The 19043-nt window shown below is 43.3% G+C and overlaps 1 protein-coding gene across 1 annotated transcript in view; it reads left to right on the forward strand.

Moving 5' to 3' along the window:
* LOC311231881 (interferon-induced protein 44-like) overlaps positions 1–18759 on the forward strand; it is a 45042-nt gene extending 26283 nt beyond the window's left edge. Inside the window, exons 2-8 of the mRNA XM_084318510.1 lie at positions 4726–5296; positions 5909–5951; positions 6700–6895; positions 14620–14772; positions 14916–15087; positions 15170–15270; positions 18006–18759. Of these exons, the coding sequence (XP_084174636.1) occupies positions 4819–5296; positions 5909–5951; positions 6700–6895; positions 14620–14772; positions 14916–15087; positions 15170–15270; positions 18006–18200 (1338 nt within the window). The 5' untranslated portion in view covers positions 4726–4818 and the 3' untranslated portion in view covers positions 18201–18759. The remainder of the gene's footprint in view (positions 1–4725; positions 5297–5908; positions 5952–6699; positions 6896–14619; positions 14773–14915; positions 15088–15169; positions 15271–18005) is intronic.
* The last annotated feature ends 284 nt before the right edge of the window (positions 18760–19043 follow it).

A 19043-nucleotide genomic window follows, 5' to 3' on the forward strand; every position in this document is an offset into this window, starting at 1 on the left:
TCAGAAAACAACCTCAAAGTTTTGTATTGTAAAATACCATGCATTTTTATTTGAAACTGCTATTTATAAACACAACACCCAATCAAACCATTAGTAATAGACACCCTAAACACATGCCTGAATAACATAATAACATAATAATAATGATGTTATTGAAGTGAACAGAACTACACACAGGCTACAAACAAACCGTGTAGTAACAGTGTAGTACCCTCTAATAGGCAAAACAAATATTTGAATAGATATCACTATGAAACTTTCACAGTTTGTTATGTACATATAAACTAAGAAAAAATATATTGCAAGTTTTCTGAATTGTATGTTTATATATGCAAATGAGGCACTTAAATATGTGCACATTTATGGAGCAATCAGGCTAAATGAAGTCAAATAAACAACTAAATGTGTGTTATTGACGTTTTATTGTCACTAGTTTCATAGAAGACATGTTTAGGAAAGGACTCAGTCTATTCCCTTCTCAGTATGAACCCCCCTCTGTACACCACACTTGGTACCTTCCGAATCTCCCATCCAGAAAAGGCTTTTGCCTCTCCCAGTTCAGATTTTACAGGGAACGACACGACTGATGACTTGTCGTACAGAACTTGTAAGTCGCTTAATTGGATACAACTATAAAAGTGTCAGCTAGGGTGAGCAAATGTCCTCTTGTAAGTCGCTTTGGATAAAACTATAAAAGTGTCAGCTAGGGTGAGCAAATGTCCTCTTTTTTCATTGTTTTTAAGTTTCATTTTCGGTTTCACGGCATTTTGCGAGCTTCTGAAGGCTCGGGGCTGCATTTTTTGTCATTTATAAATGACCGAATTAAAGCGCTATTTGTTGTCGTTCGAATGCCACATCAATCCGTCCCTTGGTCAGGCGTGCGACTTTTGACGCGGGCCCATCAGATGATCACCCCGGGGCCCGGACTCCCGAGGCTGCAGAGGTCAATCATCCGCCGATTGCGAAAATGATTGGTCAGCGTTGTAACTTGTAGCAAACAATGAGTGTAGCTTTCCAGTTATATCTTTCCTGTGCGAACCAGGGATCTAGGTGAAAATTGACAAGCGAAGAGACAGAAACAGAAGTGATACAAATTCAGAATGAATTTACTTGGATGAGGAAATGGAGAGATGGGGAGCTTTTTTCTAAATGACTAAATGTACATTTAAATAAACCAAGTGTGAGCACAGAGACAAAACAACAGGGTATTTGCTAAACATATTAAAGCTAAATGTTTGGCTAGCATCAGTGGTGCAGTGGCAAATTGACAGTAGGTCAAACGCTCCACGCGCGTGCGCGCGCATGCGCGTGCAGTTTTTTTTGGCATAGATTTTTTTTTTTTTTGCTGCATACTTATAAAAAAAAAATTTTAAAGATGTTTTTTTTTTTACAAACCGCTTGAATCATAGCCACGTTAATAATGCTTGTAATAAACCAAACCGTTTGTAAATCCGTCAATATTTCAGCGAGTTATGAGTATTTTTGTCTGTGCAGCTCACTCACTCTCACTCAAGGCTAACTGGAGCAAGATGGCGGCGGTTCAGTGACGTCGCTCTCCATTGGCCGGCAGCGCGGGCAAGCTATCTAGTGTTCTATATATATCTATGCCTTAAAGTGTTGCGGTCCTGAGAGTGTTGGTGCTCTCGTCCTGCAGCTGGATACTATTGCCTCACAGCGCGGCCGTCAGCGCGCGGCCCAGAGAGCGCCGCTGGCTCTGCGGCTCTGCAGCTGCATGCTTCTCCGGGAGTCCGGTTGGATAATGCCATGTAAAAAGTCGCATTCCTGACATATCGGCATGTAACTCGAGAACCGAGGCACGGATTTTGGCGATCCAGATGGCATTCGAACGGCAACGAATAGCGCTTTATTCGGTAATTTATATGTTCGGCGAAAAATGCAGCCCCGAGCCTTCAGATGCTCGCAAAGGGCCGTGAAACTGAAACTGAAACTGAAAAACAGTGAAACCCGGACATTTCGATGAATTAATAAACCCCCCCCGGACGCCCCGGACAGGGCGTGAAAAGAGGACATGTCCGGGCAAAAGAGGACGTTTGGTCAGCCTACTTACCTGTGCTTTTGTTATGTAAAAACGGTGGCCGCGCCGAGCCGGCACTTAGTTACAACGAATGGGAACAGCGGATTTTTGTGTGAGTGACTGCGCGTACACGCGCGAACATTTCCGTGCGCGATTGCGCGTACTTCAGCCTCAGTGAGTGAGGTATCACAGCGTGATACCGAGTGATACGAGCACTGCAAGCCTGGCTAGCATGACCACATGTGTGGGCACCAGGGCTAAATCAAGCTGCATGACCACACGTGGAGACCAGGGCTAAATCAATTAAGACTGTCAGGGCAACCATTACAACTCAGATAACCCTATACACAATCCACAATTCTATGCCAGCAAGATGTTTTTTTTTATTATACATAGAAGAGTGGTGTGTGTATGGCCAATGTGCATCCTACTTATAGGGCATGGGATAGCCCCCATGACAACGTTATTCACTGACCGTAGGCAGTGAGACACTGTGTAAATATCTCTTGATTTGTTTCTCATTATTATTAATGCAGTTGTTGTGCGTCCTAAGAATTACCTATCCATGTTAGGGATTTCCTATGCCTCGTGAATTCTTAATTGATTTGCCAGTGGGCCAGTCGGCCGAAAGACGAAGCGGAGACAGAGTATTTCTCAAACGGAGCTTTTATTCATTAGAGAAGAAGACAGACAGTCACCCCGCGCGGGCACATCACCAGTAGACAAAAAAGAGCCGGAGAGAAAAGAGAGAACAGAATGTCCATATTACATGTCACTTTATACACTCTTAGAAAGGGGAGGGGGGTGTGTGTATGTCTCTGTGTGTGTGTGTGTGTGTGTGTGTGTGTGTGTGTGTGTGTGTGTGTGTGTGTGTGTGTGTGTGTGTGTGTGCTGAAAGGAAGGATTTTGCATGTATAACTGCCAGAGAGAGAGAGTGAACTAGGATTTTGCATGTTCTGCTACATGATTTTGCATGTGTGTGAGGAGGGAGCCGGCCCTTGGAGAGAGACACAGAGAGCAGTGTGGCACAGACATCAAATATTACCAGGAATCAATGAACAAATCTATCAATTCCCCCTTTTGACGTTAAATAAAACGTCAACACACAGTTCATTGATCTGTATCCGTCGATTGTCACCTCATTACATGCATCACATCCAATACCAGACGGGATAATCAACATCAGGAGAGCAGAGAGAGAGATAGAGGGAGGGGAGAAAGCGGGAGAGAGAGAGAGAAGAAAGAGAGAAACACAATTCTGGCAACTTAACAGAAGATAGCACGTAACCCCACCGGACCCCCCTTACTCATCACCTAACCCAGAGGAACCCCCCCTCTATTACAGTGCACCCCTGGTCCCGTCTTCTAGGGGACGTGGGTCTCCTCCTGAGCTGGTTCCCGTAGGCACACACAACGTCCATCAGGGCGCTTCCTTCCCTCTGTCACAGTGCACCGCCCACCTGGGTCGGCCCCGTCTTCTGGAGGGCAAGGGCTGACCTCCTGAGGTTGGTCCCCGTTCCAGGGTGCGGTCCCCTAGACAAACGTGCCTCCTCCGGTCCGCTGCCTTCCCAGTGTCTCAGACTGTCCTCTCCACCTCTCGCCGGCCGGCCCACCATCACTCCAACTCAGCTCAGCGTCTCTCCTGCGGCCGCTTCCCCCGTTCTAGTCGTGGACGAACTGCGTGTCGTAGACGACGATCAGCGGTGATTGATCTGCGGTGCCAGCGGTGCCTGGCTGCGGTGTTCCTCTCCGGTGCTGCGGTGGTCATCTCCGGCCTCTCGCACAGCTGCCATCTCCTCCGGTCGCCTCTCATCCTGGCCCGTCTGTCCTTCGTCTCCTCCTGCCTGTCATCCGGTCGTCTGGTGGTCTGGTCACGGACGTCTGAGGGGCTGCTGGTATCTCACCCCTGGGTCAGACGCGCTGCAGACAGCTGGTAGTGAAAGTCTATCCCTCTGCACCATCTCCTCCTCCTCCGCGTCGTTCCGTCCTTGGTTGCGGCTGGCCCACATCAATTCTCACTCTGGAACCTCCATTTGTTAGGGATTTCCTATCCCTCGTGAATTCTTAATTGATTTGCCAGTGGGCCAGTCGGCCGAAAGACGAAGCAGAGACAGAGTATTTCTCAAACGGAGCTTTTATTCATTAGAGAAGAAGACAGACAGTCACCCCGCGCGGGCACATCACCAGTAGACAAAAAAGAGCCGGAGAGAAAAGAGAGAACAGAATGTCCATATTACATGTCACTTTATACACTCTTAGAAAGGGGAGGGGGGTGTGTGTATGTCTCTGTGTGTGTGTGTGTGTGTGTGTGTGTGTGTGTGTGTGTGTGTGTGTGTGTGTGTGTGTGTGTGTGTGTGTGTGTGTGTGTGTGTGTGTGTGTGTGTGTGTGTGTGTGTGTGTGTGTGTGTGTGTGTGTGTGTGTGTGTGTGTGTGTGTGTGTGTGTGTGTGTGTGTGTGTGCTGAAAGGAAGGATTTTGCATGTATAACTGCCAGAGAGAGAGAGTGAACTAGGATTTTGCATGTTCTGCTACATGATTTTGCATGTGTGTGAGGAGGGAGCCGGCCCTTGGAGAGAGACACAGAGAGCAGTGTGGCACAGACATCAAATATTACCAGGAATCAATGAACAAATCTATCAAGACTGTACTGTAACGGTAAGAATAATGCAACTCCTTTAATTGTGTTTTCAGACAGAGACTGTGCACTGAATGAACGAAGTGGCCCATTGAATCCTGAGGACACGCAACCATTAACTAACCCTACTCTGAAAGCACTCTGCCATCATGGATCCCAAACTAACCAAGGACCAGGAGAGAGAGCTGGCCACCCAGTTGGGAAACGACAGCCTCAAGCTGCTGTACAAAGCCAGTGTCCACGGTTTCACGGCGGCTGCCTTCCACCAGCGGTGTGATGCCCAGGGTCCCACTGTGTCTGTGGGCTACAATTCCACTGGCTTTGTTTTTGGAGGCTACACCAGCAAAGCTTTTGACCAAACTGACCAGAAAGTGCAGGATGACAAGGCATTTATTTTCACTTTTAGTGGGAGAAATCTCGTCAAATATCACTGTACCAACCCCGCACATGCAGTGAGAATGAATCCCAATAATGGTCCTTATTTTGGAGAGGAATTTGTTCTGCTTCATGGTAACAAACCTGTGGTGTATAGCGTGACAGGGGCCCTTTTTAATTCCAAAGCTGTAGAAATGCATGGCAACAACCCCCAGCTAACTGAATGTGAAGTGTATCAAGTTCAAATCAGAGGTGAGTTTAGTGTCTGGCTGTATTTCTATTCATACACCTTGTTTTTGCAGGCCAGATATAGGCGCTATACAGATTTCAGATGTTGGCTATACTATATGTTATAAAGCAGTGTTTAGAAGAAAAATACTCTTTATGGCAAACTAAGACAAACTCATATTTTAATTAATGTCTTGGTTATTGAAAGGTCTGTCCCCATTGACACTACATAGTACATCCATAACAGGGCCATGATCTTTGATGACACATTCATGAATCGACAATTATAACAACACTTAAGTATGATTAATTTACCATGATTGTGTTTTTGTGTCAAAATAAGCATCCCTTTGTCTAACTTACAATTTGAACGATAACACGCCTGGTTTTACTTTTGCTAGCATTGGATCACTATGAACTGTTGTGGTGACTTCAACAGAACTGCAGTTTCCATTAGCATCCTTTGAGATCCAACAACTTTAACTTAATAATGCTGATATAAGTCTTTTTTTGTGGGGACATTTCTTTAGCAGCCTACTGTTTGGCCAGTGTTTGGGGAAGGGGAGGGCAGTATGATTATTACTTTAAAATCACCTTGTTGAAATGGTTGATTATTCATGAACTTTAACCCAACAGAAAGCATGGGAACGCCATGGAGAACCATTCTCTGGGAACCTGAGTAAGCTTTTAAAATTATAGATCAAAATAAAATAAATATGTGTTCAGATTCAGATTACTTTATTCACCATATTGCAGTACAAATGGAACGTGATTTGACGATTGCAGTGCATGCGTTTCACAATTTAGAACAATACAACAGTAAATAAATAATTGTAAGTAAAGTGCAAGACAGGACAGAACAGTGAGACAACAATAAGACTGTAAAAAGTGCAGTGGTAGGGGACATGGAAACAGTACACAGTGTTGTGATGCTATGTAGAAATTATACTGCAGCATTTAATCTAGTAATCAGTACATTTATAGAGGCTTTGCAGTAAAGTTCTATTTCTTTTCAAATTACTGCCTGTAATGATTGATAACCACTTTTGAAAGAACATGCCTATCTTGGTAGAGGAGGTAAAACATTGAAAAAGCAGCCTCTTTGGTATTGCTTTTTTGGTATTACAATTTGTGTTTATGTATTTCTCATATATCAACACACAGAAACCATTGTCTCCCCCAACATCACACTCCTATGCAGAAAGTTGGACATACAGGTCGTAGAGGCAGCTCGAACACTACAACAGAGAATAAACGGGCTCATATATACAGAACCAAGCATTTCACCGTAAAGGATGTGTATTTTATTGTGACAATTAATAAACAAACTTGGACCAAAATGTTTATGTCTTGAGGTTTGAAACGGTCTATATTCTACATGCTGTAATGTGCTCAACCGGTTGGTTGTTTTCCTCTCGCTCCCTCAGGACGAAGAAGGAGCTGATGAAGAGCATTGAGCTCTATAAGTCTGCCATCGCCTCCGTGTCCCAGGTCCGGGTCCTGCTCGTTGGACCCGTGGGGGTGGGGAAGTCCAGCTTCTTCAACTCCATCAAATCCATATTCAGTGGCCATGTTACCAGCCAGGCCATAGCTGGCAGCTCTGGCACCAGTCTCACCACTATGGTATGTTGGTTCTGCTCACTAACTTCTTTCTATAAAAAAAAAAAACCCGTTTAGCTACTTTTCTTCTGCTCATTCATCAACTTGTACAACGTGTACATTATTGTATGGGGCCCTGACTTCAAAGTCACGAGCAACAAAGCATAACTATAACATTCAGAAGTCATTCTTCAGAAGGGAAATGCAATAATTATAAAAATGTTTCCGTGCCTTAGCTCTGCCCATTCCTCAACTATTCTATCAATGAAGAAAGATTTCAGCAAGTCTCTTAATTCCATCAATATTGTGCTCTCAGGACAGTATTAGGAGTGTGATTGTCACCCAAGGCTAATACATGTAGGCTAAGTCACCAGTCAGCCATCCAATGGGAGATGGGGGTATGGTGCATGCTCAGATTGCACCGGTTGAGTGAACGGGATCAAATTGGTGAAAACTGCGGCCAAATTCTGTCATACTCCAATGTTTGATGGAATATGACGAGTGACATCTCCTCGATTTTACCCTCCTTGTCAACAACCAGGAAATATTGTCACATTGAAGTTGATAAATCAGCCATTTTTGTTTAATATGTCAAGTCTTTCGTTTTGGGAGAGAGCTAGGAGGGGGCGCTTTATTTATATTTATGAACACACTGTGACACTTGTGTATGTAACATCTCGACGGCACTGTAAATGAGTTTAATTACTCAGTGTATTATCGAGTATAAATAAAGATTGAATGAAATTTATACAACAAAGGGGTGATAGCATGCGGGTTAAGCGATCATTATATGATATTCTGTACCCTCAAAAAGCTAAAAAAAAAAAAAGGCCGGCTGTCACAAAACAGTCACATCTAGGGACCTCAGAACCTACTCTAGCGAGGCCTTTAATCAAGAAGTGGAGAGCCTGGACTGGTCAGATGAGCTCAGTGGTACACTAGTTGAAGAAACATGGCTAGGATTCAAAACCAATACTTAACAACATGGCCCCCCTAAGAAGAACCACCAGGGTTAAAAATTGCGCTGAGCCATGGATGCACTCTGAAATACTGACCGCTATGAAATCCAGAGACAAAAAATGCTCTGAACTTCATAAGTCAGTCAAAGCTTGCCAAAAGCACAAACGGAGATCTCTAAGCCCACATGGTAGAACTCAAAATACAAAGAAACGGACTAAGAAACGATGTAAACACCAAAATAAATGTCATCAATGACAAAACTGAGGAAAACAAAAACAAACCCTGTGAACATTGTAAATTACTCAACAACTAACTAGGCTGCAGCAAAAAACTAAACCAGATTTACAAACATAAACATAAAGACAGAAAACATCCTCATCACAGACAAGCTGGATGTGGCCAAATACATTTTCTTCACAAACATAGCCACAACACTGGTTAATAAACTACCCTCCCACTCAGGGCATTTTGGGGTAGAACACATCATAGCCTACTACAAGAACCTAGGGGTCCGCAAAGACGACTTCAAACTTGAAATGGTAACAACAGTTGAGGTATTCAGAAGACTGAGCGCCCTCCAACCTAACAAGGCCACTGGCCATGACAACATCCCCTCCAAATTCCTCAGAGATTCAGCAGCCGCCATAACCCCAGTCATCACACACATAATAAACCTCTCCATAAAACAGGGACACGTCCCCAAAGACTTCAAAATTGCGAGAGTGACCCCCCCCCCCCCCCTGCACAAAAAAGGCACCAAATTAGACCCAGGCAACTACCGCCCTGTTTCTATTCTTACCTCCGTCTTGAAAGTCATGGGAAAAAATAGTCTACGAACAGGTCGAAAAGTACCTTACTTTTCGGACTATAAGCCGCACCTTTTTTCCCCATTTTTCGACCCTGCGGCTTATATAACGGTGCGGCTTATATATGACTCGACGTGACCAAACCCGAAAATGTAAAAATCGAAATATTGCTTTTTTGACTGCATTGACATTTTATTTATCTGTTCCCTTATTTGCTAAACTTAATACAACTTGTAAATGAGTTAATTCTTGTTATTTGTCCGACAGTATTGTGTCCCAATGCTAATTACATATGGTAATTAAACATTAAAACACCTGCGGCTTATAGTCCAGTGCGGCTTATATATGTACACATCATTCAATTTAGCTGCTGCGGCTTATAGTCAGGTGCGGCTTATAGTGCGAAAAGTACGGTACCTTGCGAAAAAAAATCTAATCTACTACGGTAATTCCAATCTGCCCCCTCCTAGTGAGCTGTGGTGTTGGGCTGAGCGCAAACGTTTGAACGTGCGGACCTTCGTTCATTACGTTGGCATTCGAATTCTAAGGGCCTGCGTCCACCTGGCTCACAAAAACACTGCCAGTGCGCCGGCAGCGCTGGCATGAAGCGCATCTTGTAGATGACAGAAAGAAATCTACAGCCATCCTTTTATCTTTTTTTCATGCAGCGGTTTTGCACATATTATAGCATATTTTAATAACTTTATTGTATATTAATTATATATATAGTTATTGCCTGACACCACAGTTCGCCCTTTGCTTTTTATTAGTGTATTCGTGTAGTTATTATTATTTGTGTTTTGTCGCGAATCTCAATGGCCCGTCTACTGTGGGAGACAGCCAAGACAGGCAGGCAGCTCCGGTGTCAGGTTACAAACAGAGTGGTAGATATGAATGGCTGTGATTGGTTGTCTGAAAAAGAGCTCAGCGCATCGCTCTGAAAAGTTAAAAAAGTTTCAACTTTCGGCCGCACAAAAAAGCTGAAAAAAGAAGCCGACTGCAGCGCACTTACTATAGGCGGCGCATGCGGCCGCATACGCTCTCTCCCCATTGGGATACATTGAAAAAAGACGTGTGCGGTCATAAATATGAGGCAGGTGGATGCGAGCCCTAAATCAACATTCGAATTTTTTATTTTTTATAAAAAAGAAAAAGAAAAAAGAGATTTTTTTTTAATAATGTTTTTTTGTGTCTATTCATTCTGTTTAAACCAATGGGGCTTTTCTTCACAGTTGCAGATAAAGATTAGGCTACACTAATATTATAGTATTAAAAACCGATTAGTTATATTCATTAACTCATTCAGCGCCGGGGGTTAGCCATGGCCCTGTGGTCGCATTGCCACGCTTTAAAATATAGGACTGAGTCACCTTGTTTGTAGAGCTATAACTATATTCTATATTATAGCTATGGATACAATACTATGGCCCATTTGACATCACCTATCTATCGTTCAATATGTGAGAAAGAATGAATTTTTCCATCCATACGTTCCCGTGTTATACCGTGGTGAATATAAGTATGGTTTTAGAGCGGTCTAGGGTAATTCATGAAATCCTGAGTTAAAGCCCTATACGTCGATTCCACTATAGACGTTGCCATTTCTTGCCTGTATACGCTATTATCTCGAAATCAAATCTACATCATAGCTATTATGTTCCATCATGAATGCATGAAAGGTTTTTCTGATTTTTTGATTGTCAGTAATGGCATTCGCATTGAACACACAAAACGGTTATCAGCCCGATAGGTATGAAAGCATTGCAGGATCAAGCTAAAATTTACGTCAAATCGCCCTTACCTGTGACAGGGAGTATTCCAAAAATAATATTCCAATTGTTTGATCGCCATCTGGTATATCCAATTTGGTCGACGGCATAATCCACCACAACATATGGATCGGAGATATTTGTCGCGCTTCAATGGAACCGGCAGAACGGCTGCCCTCGCCCGACAAGGAAACATGAAACCGGAGACCTGTGGCCGTCCCACAGAGAAAGATACAAGGGTATGAAGGGTGCTCGATACCGCAGTCTAGCGTGATGCGGCCGGTATTGCACTTTTACATTCTCATGATGATTCCCCATGTTAACCCCGATATGTGTGCCTGTAATTAATAGAAATATTGAATAAAAGAAATAACGATCAAATAGCGTATATATACGTGGTTGGCGTTCAACGGTTGTCGGACAAACACGTATATAATCGTTATTGGCGGCCATTGAGTTAAAGGGGACATGCATTGCTATTCCTTGCACTATTTGCGCAACTTTACACAATTCCTGTGAGTCTATGGATGACATCTGTATGTTTTTTTTTTCCAAAAAAGTAATTGTTTTATATTTCTAATCAAGTACTCAAAAGCATCATTTTTCAGCCTCAGGATTTCAGGCTGTTATTGGATGGACTCCGCCCATAAGCGATTTGAGTGACAGTCACCCACACAGCATCATACATGAGAGAGAGAGAGAGAGACCCCCCCGACACACACGCAGTCAAGTTTGCGTGTAAATGCTCCGACGAGGGAGAGATGCGTCCCGACTAGGGATGGGTACCGAATTCGGTACTTTTGAGGTACCGAACCGAAACACGTCGGTACTACAGAGTATCGAATCAAGTGAGAAACCAAAAAAAAATAAAAAAATAAATAAAAATGTTTTATTTATTAATTTTCCTTTTTTTTCCTTTTTTCTTTTATGTCAACGTTCACACGCACAATATATGCTTACCTAGGATTTGACTTGATTCAACAACAAAGCAGTCGGAGCAATGACAAGCCGAAAACTGTCGAAATTGTAGTTATTTGAAGTTTGGATTTTTTTTTTTACGACTGAGGTAGGTAAATTAAATTTCTTGAGACTAAAGTACCGAAAACAGGTACCGTTGGGTACCGGTATCGATTCACAGGTACCGGTACCGGTTCAAATGTGAAAGGTACCCATCCCTAGTCCCGACACACACGCAGTCAAGTTTGCGTGTAAATGCTCCGACGAGGGAGAGGGAGAGAGGAGAGATGCGTCCCCGACACACACGCAGTCAAGTTTGTGTGTAAATGCTCCGACGAGAGAGAGGGAGAGAGGAGAGATGCGTCCCTGACACACACACAGTCAAGTTTGTGTGTAAATGCAAAGGAGAGAGATGGAGCACACACATTTCTGCACACGGTCCCGCCGGTCCCTCTCTATCTCTTCCTCTCTCTCCCTCTCTCGCTCGCTCGTTCTCTGCCTCTCTGTCAAAACCCGTTTGAGGAAGTGTCGGGTTACACTATGGGCTACAACCATAGAGGGGGCGTTACTGCAAATCAGTACCTTATTCACGTCAGCAATACCGTCAAATCAGAACAGCTTAGTTGAGTGAGGGAAGATCTCGTGAACTCGAGACTAGACTGATTAGTCAATATGATAATTAACGACACGGACCACATTGATATAATCCCCAATTGCTAGGAAACAATGCTAAACACTGGAAAAGGCCATTTATAATGCATGGGACCATTAACCCTTTATCTGCCAGGGATTATTCTGATCTTAATCCACTGTCTGCCAGTACTGTAAGTCTATGGAGATGTTCCCCTTCTTTGCAGGGCTATAACTTTTTTAATTGTATTGCTAAATTGACATTACTATGGCCCATTCAACGTCAAGTATCTATCGTTTAGGATGTAGCAACGTTCTACTTTTTCATTCACATATTCATACTAAAATACGGTCTAAAGTATAAATATGTTTTTATCGTTTTCTGCAGCATTCGAGTTTGATACCGATTGACGTCATATTAAAACTTTCAATTGTACAAGGTCCTAAATGTCCTGCCTCACCATCTGCTGGTGACCGGAGGGGGGGGGGAGGGGGTTTATAAGTCCGTGGCCGACGTTAAATAATTTATTTAGTATGGGCGATATATATATCGGAGCAGATTATACGTTTAATAATAATCAAACACGCTGAAACTCACCGCGGCGTCCTCGTAGCGTTGGGCGATCAGCGTCGAGCAGAAAGTTCTCTATTATGGGATGTTGATATATGCGATCCATTTCCAGGTTGTATAATAGTATATACGTCCAAATCATGCTGTTTATCGAGTTATTGGCAACTGATCGCTGTCCAGTGTGTCGAGCTAGAGTCCCGCTAACTATAGCGAGTGCCCGGACCGAATATGGATGAGCACCACTTCCGGCGCGTCACTTCCTGTTTGGGCGATCCGCCGATCGGCCACCAGATGGCGCTCTTGAACCGTTGGAGAGTTGAGAGGAGATCAACAGGAGATCCCAAGTCTCCGTGGGTAAAATATGATTGCCATCACAGATTTTTGAAATATTGATCTCAAAGACGCCTTACGGCGTCATTGGCAGATTACGCATGGCGGAGAATGATGTGGGAACACGTCATTGGCGAATAAAGGGTTAAAGAAAGTTGATTTAATTTAAAAAAAAAAACGAATTTAATCAGATTAATCACTTCATTCAAATTGAAGATTTAGTATGAGGATATTTATAAAAAAAAATTAATATATATATATATATATATATATTTTTTTTTTAAACGAAGGTTCGAACTTCCGTTCGAAAAACCTTGACGAAGTTCGAATCCCAAAAACAGGCTTCGGGGACAGCCTTACTGTGGTGTTCCGCAAGGAAGCATACTAGGACCGTTACTGTTCCTAATACCCTGAAGACTCTAGCAGGAGCACTCATTCAAGGGTACCACGACTATGCTTGCACCTCATGGTACCAAAGCACCTCAAAGGCACAAAAAAAAATATTACAAACATCACAAAACAAACTGGTCAGACTACTGCTTGACCTTACTCCTAAAACCCACCTCACCCCTGCCCATTTTGACAACCTAGGATGGCTTAGAATAGACGACAGAGTACAGCAACTTGCAATGGGCCTGGTCTACAAGATACACTACACTACTCAGGTACCCATGTACATGTCGAGGTACTTCCCAAAGGTCAGTGACTACCACAACCACAACACCAGAGGGAGTTCCACAAATCATGTGCAACCCAGATTCGGCTCAAACGAGGGACTAAACACGTTTCGCAATTATGCCACATCAATGTGGAACGCCCTACCCACAGCCGTAAAAAAAAAAATGAATCCCTATCCACCTTCAAAACCACTCTCAAAGAGCACCTACGGGAGGCTGCAATTAGAAACTGGCACCCGTAAATGTCCGAACACCCCCTCCTAATGTACAGTTTCCTCCCCCTCGTATGTATATATTTTCTGTTAGGATCTCTGTTTAACAGTACTGTATATTTGCATATCTTGTATGTCACAAATGTAACAATACTGTGTCATAAATGTCATGATTAGATTAGATTAGATTTTTATATCTGTATGTTGTGTATGTCATAAATGTCATACATTTAAAATGGTGTCCCCTTGATGTAAACAAGACGAAAGTCTTTCTCTGGTCTGCATCCCCTTAACAATTGTGTGTATTGAGCCGTACTGTATTGTATTTGTACCTGTAGTGGCCGCTTGTCGCTCCCCAATGAATCGACAAGCGCCACGATGCACCCACTTAGATATTTCCTAATTCAGCAATCAAAGTTGTGGATGTTGAATGTCCAAGCTGCAGCCGTAGTTTGCAGGGTTTTATTGTCCAAAGGAAAGATGAATGATGATGAAGTTGAACAGAACAGTTGTCAATTGTTTGTTATAGATAAGCAGTTCCAACAGTGAAAGCAGGTTTGAAAGTGAATCCTCGGCAGGTACATGCCTAGGCTCTGATTAACAGAGCCCTTTATAATAGAGGTGGTGTGCCCCCTAGTGTCCAAACATAAATACACCGTTACCATATAATACAACTTCTAATAATGTCGGTTTTGGCTTCTACAGTACCCATTCTGCAATCTGTTGATCAAGTTTTCAAATCAATTTATTTATTTGTCTTTGCTGCCCTCTTGTGGTCATAAAACGGTTATTGCAGTTTTAAAATGTAAAGGGATACATTACTATCCACCCTACAGTTCCGTACTTACTCTGTGAAAGCTGGAAGAGATGGCAAGACTCTGCCCATAGTCCTGTGTGATACGATGGGATTGGAGGAAGCCACGGGGGCCGGACTTAATGTGACAGACGTTAGCAGCATTCTGAAAGGTCACATTCCAAACAGATATCAGGTGAAACTTCCTCTTACATTTCTGTATAAAAACCTTTTAATTTCTTTCAGTAAAATATCAACATAGTAATTGTTGAGCATATAGAAATAGTTTTGTTCCTATGAAACAAATAATAATTGTATTCCTTCCCATGTCTGGCTTAGTTCAACCCCTCAGCCCCTATGCAAGCAGAAGCCATGGGGTATTGCAAGACTGTGAGTCTGAAGGACAGAATCCACTGTGTGGCGTATGTCATAGACGCCAGCAAGGTCTCCCTCATGTCCGCCAAACTAGAGGAGAAACTGTCCGCCATTCGCAAACAGGCCAACCTTTCAGGTGAGTTCTTTTTAGTGGGGGTCACAGTGAGAGACTCTCTTACCTGTTCCAGTTCATCTGACGTTGAGCTTCCTCTCCCCAGGTGTCCCTCAGCTGGTCCTCATGACTAAAGTAGACGAAGCATGTCCATATGTGGCAAAGGACCTGAAGGACATTTACCTGAGTCCATATATCAAGGAGAAGGTGAGGTCTATTTAAATCATTTACCTGAGTCCATATATCAAGGAGAAGGTGAGTTCTATTTAAATCATTTACCTGAGTCCATATATCAAGGAGAAGGTGAGTTCTATTTAAATCATTTACCTGAGTCCATATATCAAGGAGAAGGTGAGTTCTATTTAAATCATTTACCTGAGTCCATATATCAAGGAGAAGGTGAGTTCTATTTAAATCATTTACCTGAGTCCATATATCAAGGAGAAGGTGAGTTCTATTTAAATCATTTACCTGAGTCCATATATCAAGGAGAAGGTGAGTTCTATTTAAATCATTTACCTGAGTCCATATATCAAGGAGAAGGTGAGTTATATTTAAATCAGTTAGTGCTACTGGAAAAAGATCCTAGACATTAAAGAACGTAGAGATCAACAGTCTCTTTGAGCATTGGCACTTTATCAAAAGGATGTCAGCCACAGCTTGGATAATTTGATCTTACCTCATTTTATATTTTATTTTATCTTACTACTACAACTACTTATTGTTAACATTCTTGTATTCATTGTTGTTTCTTAACACTTTGAGAGCCACTCACGGCTAATCTCGTGTTTACGATAGTTACGTTGAAAGCCACTCACAAGATTTCTCGGAATTATTATTTTTTTAGCGATCTGAAATCATATTGCATCACGCAAGCCTACCCTAGCCTACCCAAGGGCCGCCGGCGATCAGATGTGAAAAAAGCGCCCCCTATCGTCTCCCAGATGGTAAATCACCCTTTTGGAATGGACTCAATGAAAATGGATGGGGAAAACTGCTGTATACACTTTAGATCTATACACTTATTGATTCTTTCGAATGGTGATCAGGAAATGGAATATACCAGTTGGATACCATCTGATGTCAGGTAAGGAATCTATGTTATCAGTGTTAGGATAATCAGACTCGTTTTCATGAAGATATAAGCTTTTTTGTGATATGTGCTCCAGCTGTTTCACTGTAAAATCCACGAGGAAATGAAAGCAGCTATTATCAGCGCGTGCCTCGAACGTGCGTGCGTGCGTGCACGTATACTATTGATCATCTAGCGTTTATTTGAAAACGATTCATAAATAGGCAGACAAATATCAACGTTCTGGAATATTCCAGTAAAAGGCGATTATCACAGAATGGGCTGTTTTTCACCTCAAAACGGGTGCTTTTCAAAATGCTCTCAAACGGAAATGAAGCGATAAAAAACCAATCTGCCTTGACAACACTGACTGGAAAATGATTCTTTGATAAGCGACGGGCAGATTAGACACAGCCATAATTTAAAACATAGATTAGGCGATATTAACGTTAACATTGGCGCCGATGGTGGCATTCAAGCACTAAGTAGTGCACCCCCTGGTGGCACTGAAAGTGTTAATTGTGCACTGTTGAGTCTGAGCTCGAAACACAAAAATGTCGTTACCTGCAATGCCCCTGTATTGTTGTGTATTTGACAAATAAAGAACTTGAACTTGAAGATGGCTGGCATCACAACAGCATGGGCGTGTATTGAGTACCTATAACTCCTTCCAACCCCAGGAATACTGCACAGACCCTCATACTGTCTAACATCCAGATATTCAAGTATGACTATATCGGGCGGCTGGGTAGCGTAGAGACTCTGGGTTCGATTCCAGCTGTCAGCGGTACCTCCGGCTTCGTCAGTCATCCCTACGAACACAGTTGGCAGTGTTCACGTGGGGTATGAGCCCTGGTCGTTGCAAACAGCGACTCCTACTGGTCAGTCGGGCGCCTGTTCAGCAGGGAGGGATCTAGTGGAAATAGCGTGAACCTCACCTGACAACCACCGTGAAACTCCTCGTTGTCAGGTGAAAAGAAGCGGCTGGCGATGTATCGGCGCCGGCGGACGCAAGTGAAAGTCTACACCCTCCCCAGGCCGCGTGTAGCTTATTGCCAGCGGAAGAGTGCAAGAATGCTTCCGCATTCGTCACCGACGCCCATGTGACCGCGGCAGCGCGAGAGAGCGGCAGTGCGGAAATAGGCTGTCTATTGCCATTCTCTAAGACAAACTCTAACCTTAACCAGCTCCTTAACAGCGCCTAAACTTAACCCTTCTAACCTTAACCAACTCCGAAACAATGCCTAACCTTAACCATGCCTAACCTGAACCTTAACCATAGAAAGAATATTGCCATTCTCTAAGACAAACTCTAACCTTAACCAGCTCCTTAACAGCGCCTAAACTTAACCCTTCTAACCTTAACCAACTCCGAAACAATGCCTAACCTTAACCTTAACCTTAACCATGCCTAACCTTAACCGGCGAAAGAATACACGTTAAAAAAAATAATAATAATAATAATAATTGAAGGGATTCGAACTTGTCACCAACGGACCGCAGGACCGCAGCGCTGCCAGGTGAGCTAAGCTTCAAATGAAAATCATCTGGGATTACGGCTACATAATGCCGCAAGCTCTGCCGCAAGCTCTGCCACTCCGCTCCGCGGCAGAGCGGACGCTCTGCGGCTGCCGCGCCTGCCGCGGGGCGTGTCGCAGCCAATCAGGGAAAACGCGGAAGCACTCGGGCGTACTCTTCCGCTGGCAATAAGCAATAAGCCCCCAGGCCGACAGTGGGGCAGTGCGCGCAGGCGCCAGGAAGGGAATTGGCATAATGACTCAATTGGGGGATGGGAGAAAATGTTAAAAAATTAAAATAAAAAAAAAGGTATGACTATGTCTTCATGAGCCGTTCTGTTGGGGCCTTACAGGCAAAGGAGGTGAGCTGCCGCCTGGGCGTGCCGCTGTCCTGCGTGGTGCCGGTGAAGAACTACAGTGAGGATCTGGAGCTGGATCTGTGCTGTGACATCCTGCTCCTCAGCGCCGTTCGCCAGATGCTGCGCTACGCAGACGACTACTTTGATGACATCAGTGACCAATTGAGCAACATCAAGACACACGACTAGGATGGCTTTTTGGGGGCAGCTCTGGAGGGGAAGCAGTAACTCCGTTGTGATATTGCCTTTATGCTTTGCTTAATAGGTAGAATGCAACCATTACGTTTTTTTTACGCTCACCCTGTGGTATAATCTCAGTTTTGGGGAACTCCTTATTTCAACAATATTTAGGTAATTAATTTCGATTATAATCCATTCTAACATATTCAAATCGATGCATCGAATCGAACACATTAGAATCGATGCATTTCGATTAATCGATGCATCGTTACACCCCTATACAATACAGTACGGCTCAATACAAAACAACTGCTAAGAGGACGCAGACCAGAAAATGACTTTTGTCTTGTTTACATCGGGGTCCCCCATTTTCAATTCATCAGGACATCTATGACATACAAGACATACAGAACTGTGTAGTAAAAAGATCATAAAAGATATATACATCCGAAGGGGAAGAAACTGTACATTGGTGGTGGGGGAGGATTTAGTCATTTACAGGGGCCAGTTTCTAATTGCAGCCACCCGTGCTCTTTGAGAGCGGTTTTGAAGGAGGGTAGGGATTCACATTCCTTCATGGTTGTGGGTAGGGCGTTCCACATTATTGTGGCATAATTGCGAAACGTTTTGAGATATAGCATAGCGTTAAAATGTGTTCAAGTGCCCTGAAAAAGGAATAAAATGTCTTTCTGGTTTACTTGTGTCCTCCTCAGTTGGTTGTTCTCTTTCACTATTGGTTCCTCTGTATCAGATTTCACGAGGGTTCACTGAAAAAGCCCCAGAATCAAATGTACATATGTACTGTTTTTCCCACCAGTGACAGACGGTACTCAGTGACAGACTGACATGCTA

This window comes from Notolepis coatsorum, assembly GCF_963971535.1.
Source record: "Notolepis coatsorum genome assembly, chromosome: 7".
Classification (NCBI taxonomy): domain Eukaryota; kingdom Metazoa; phylum Chordata; class Actinopteri; order Aulopiformes; family Paralepididae; genus Notolepis; species Notolepis coatsorum.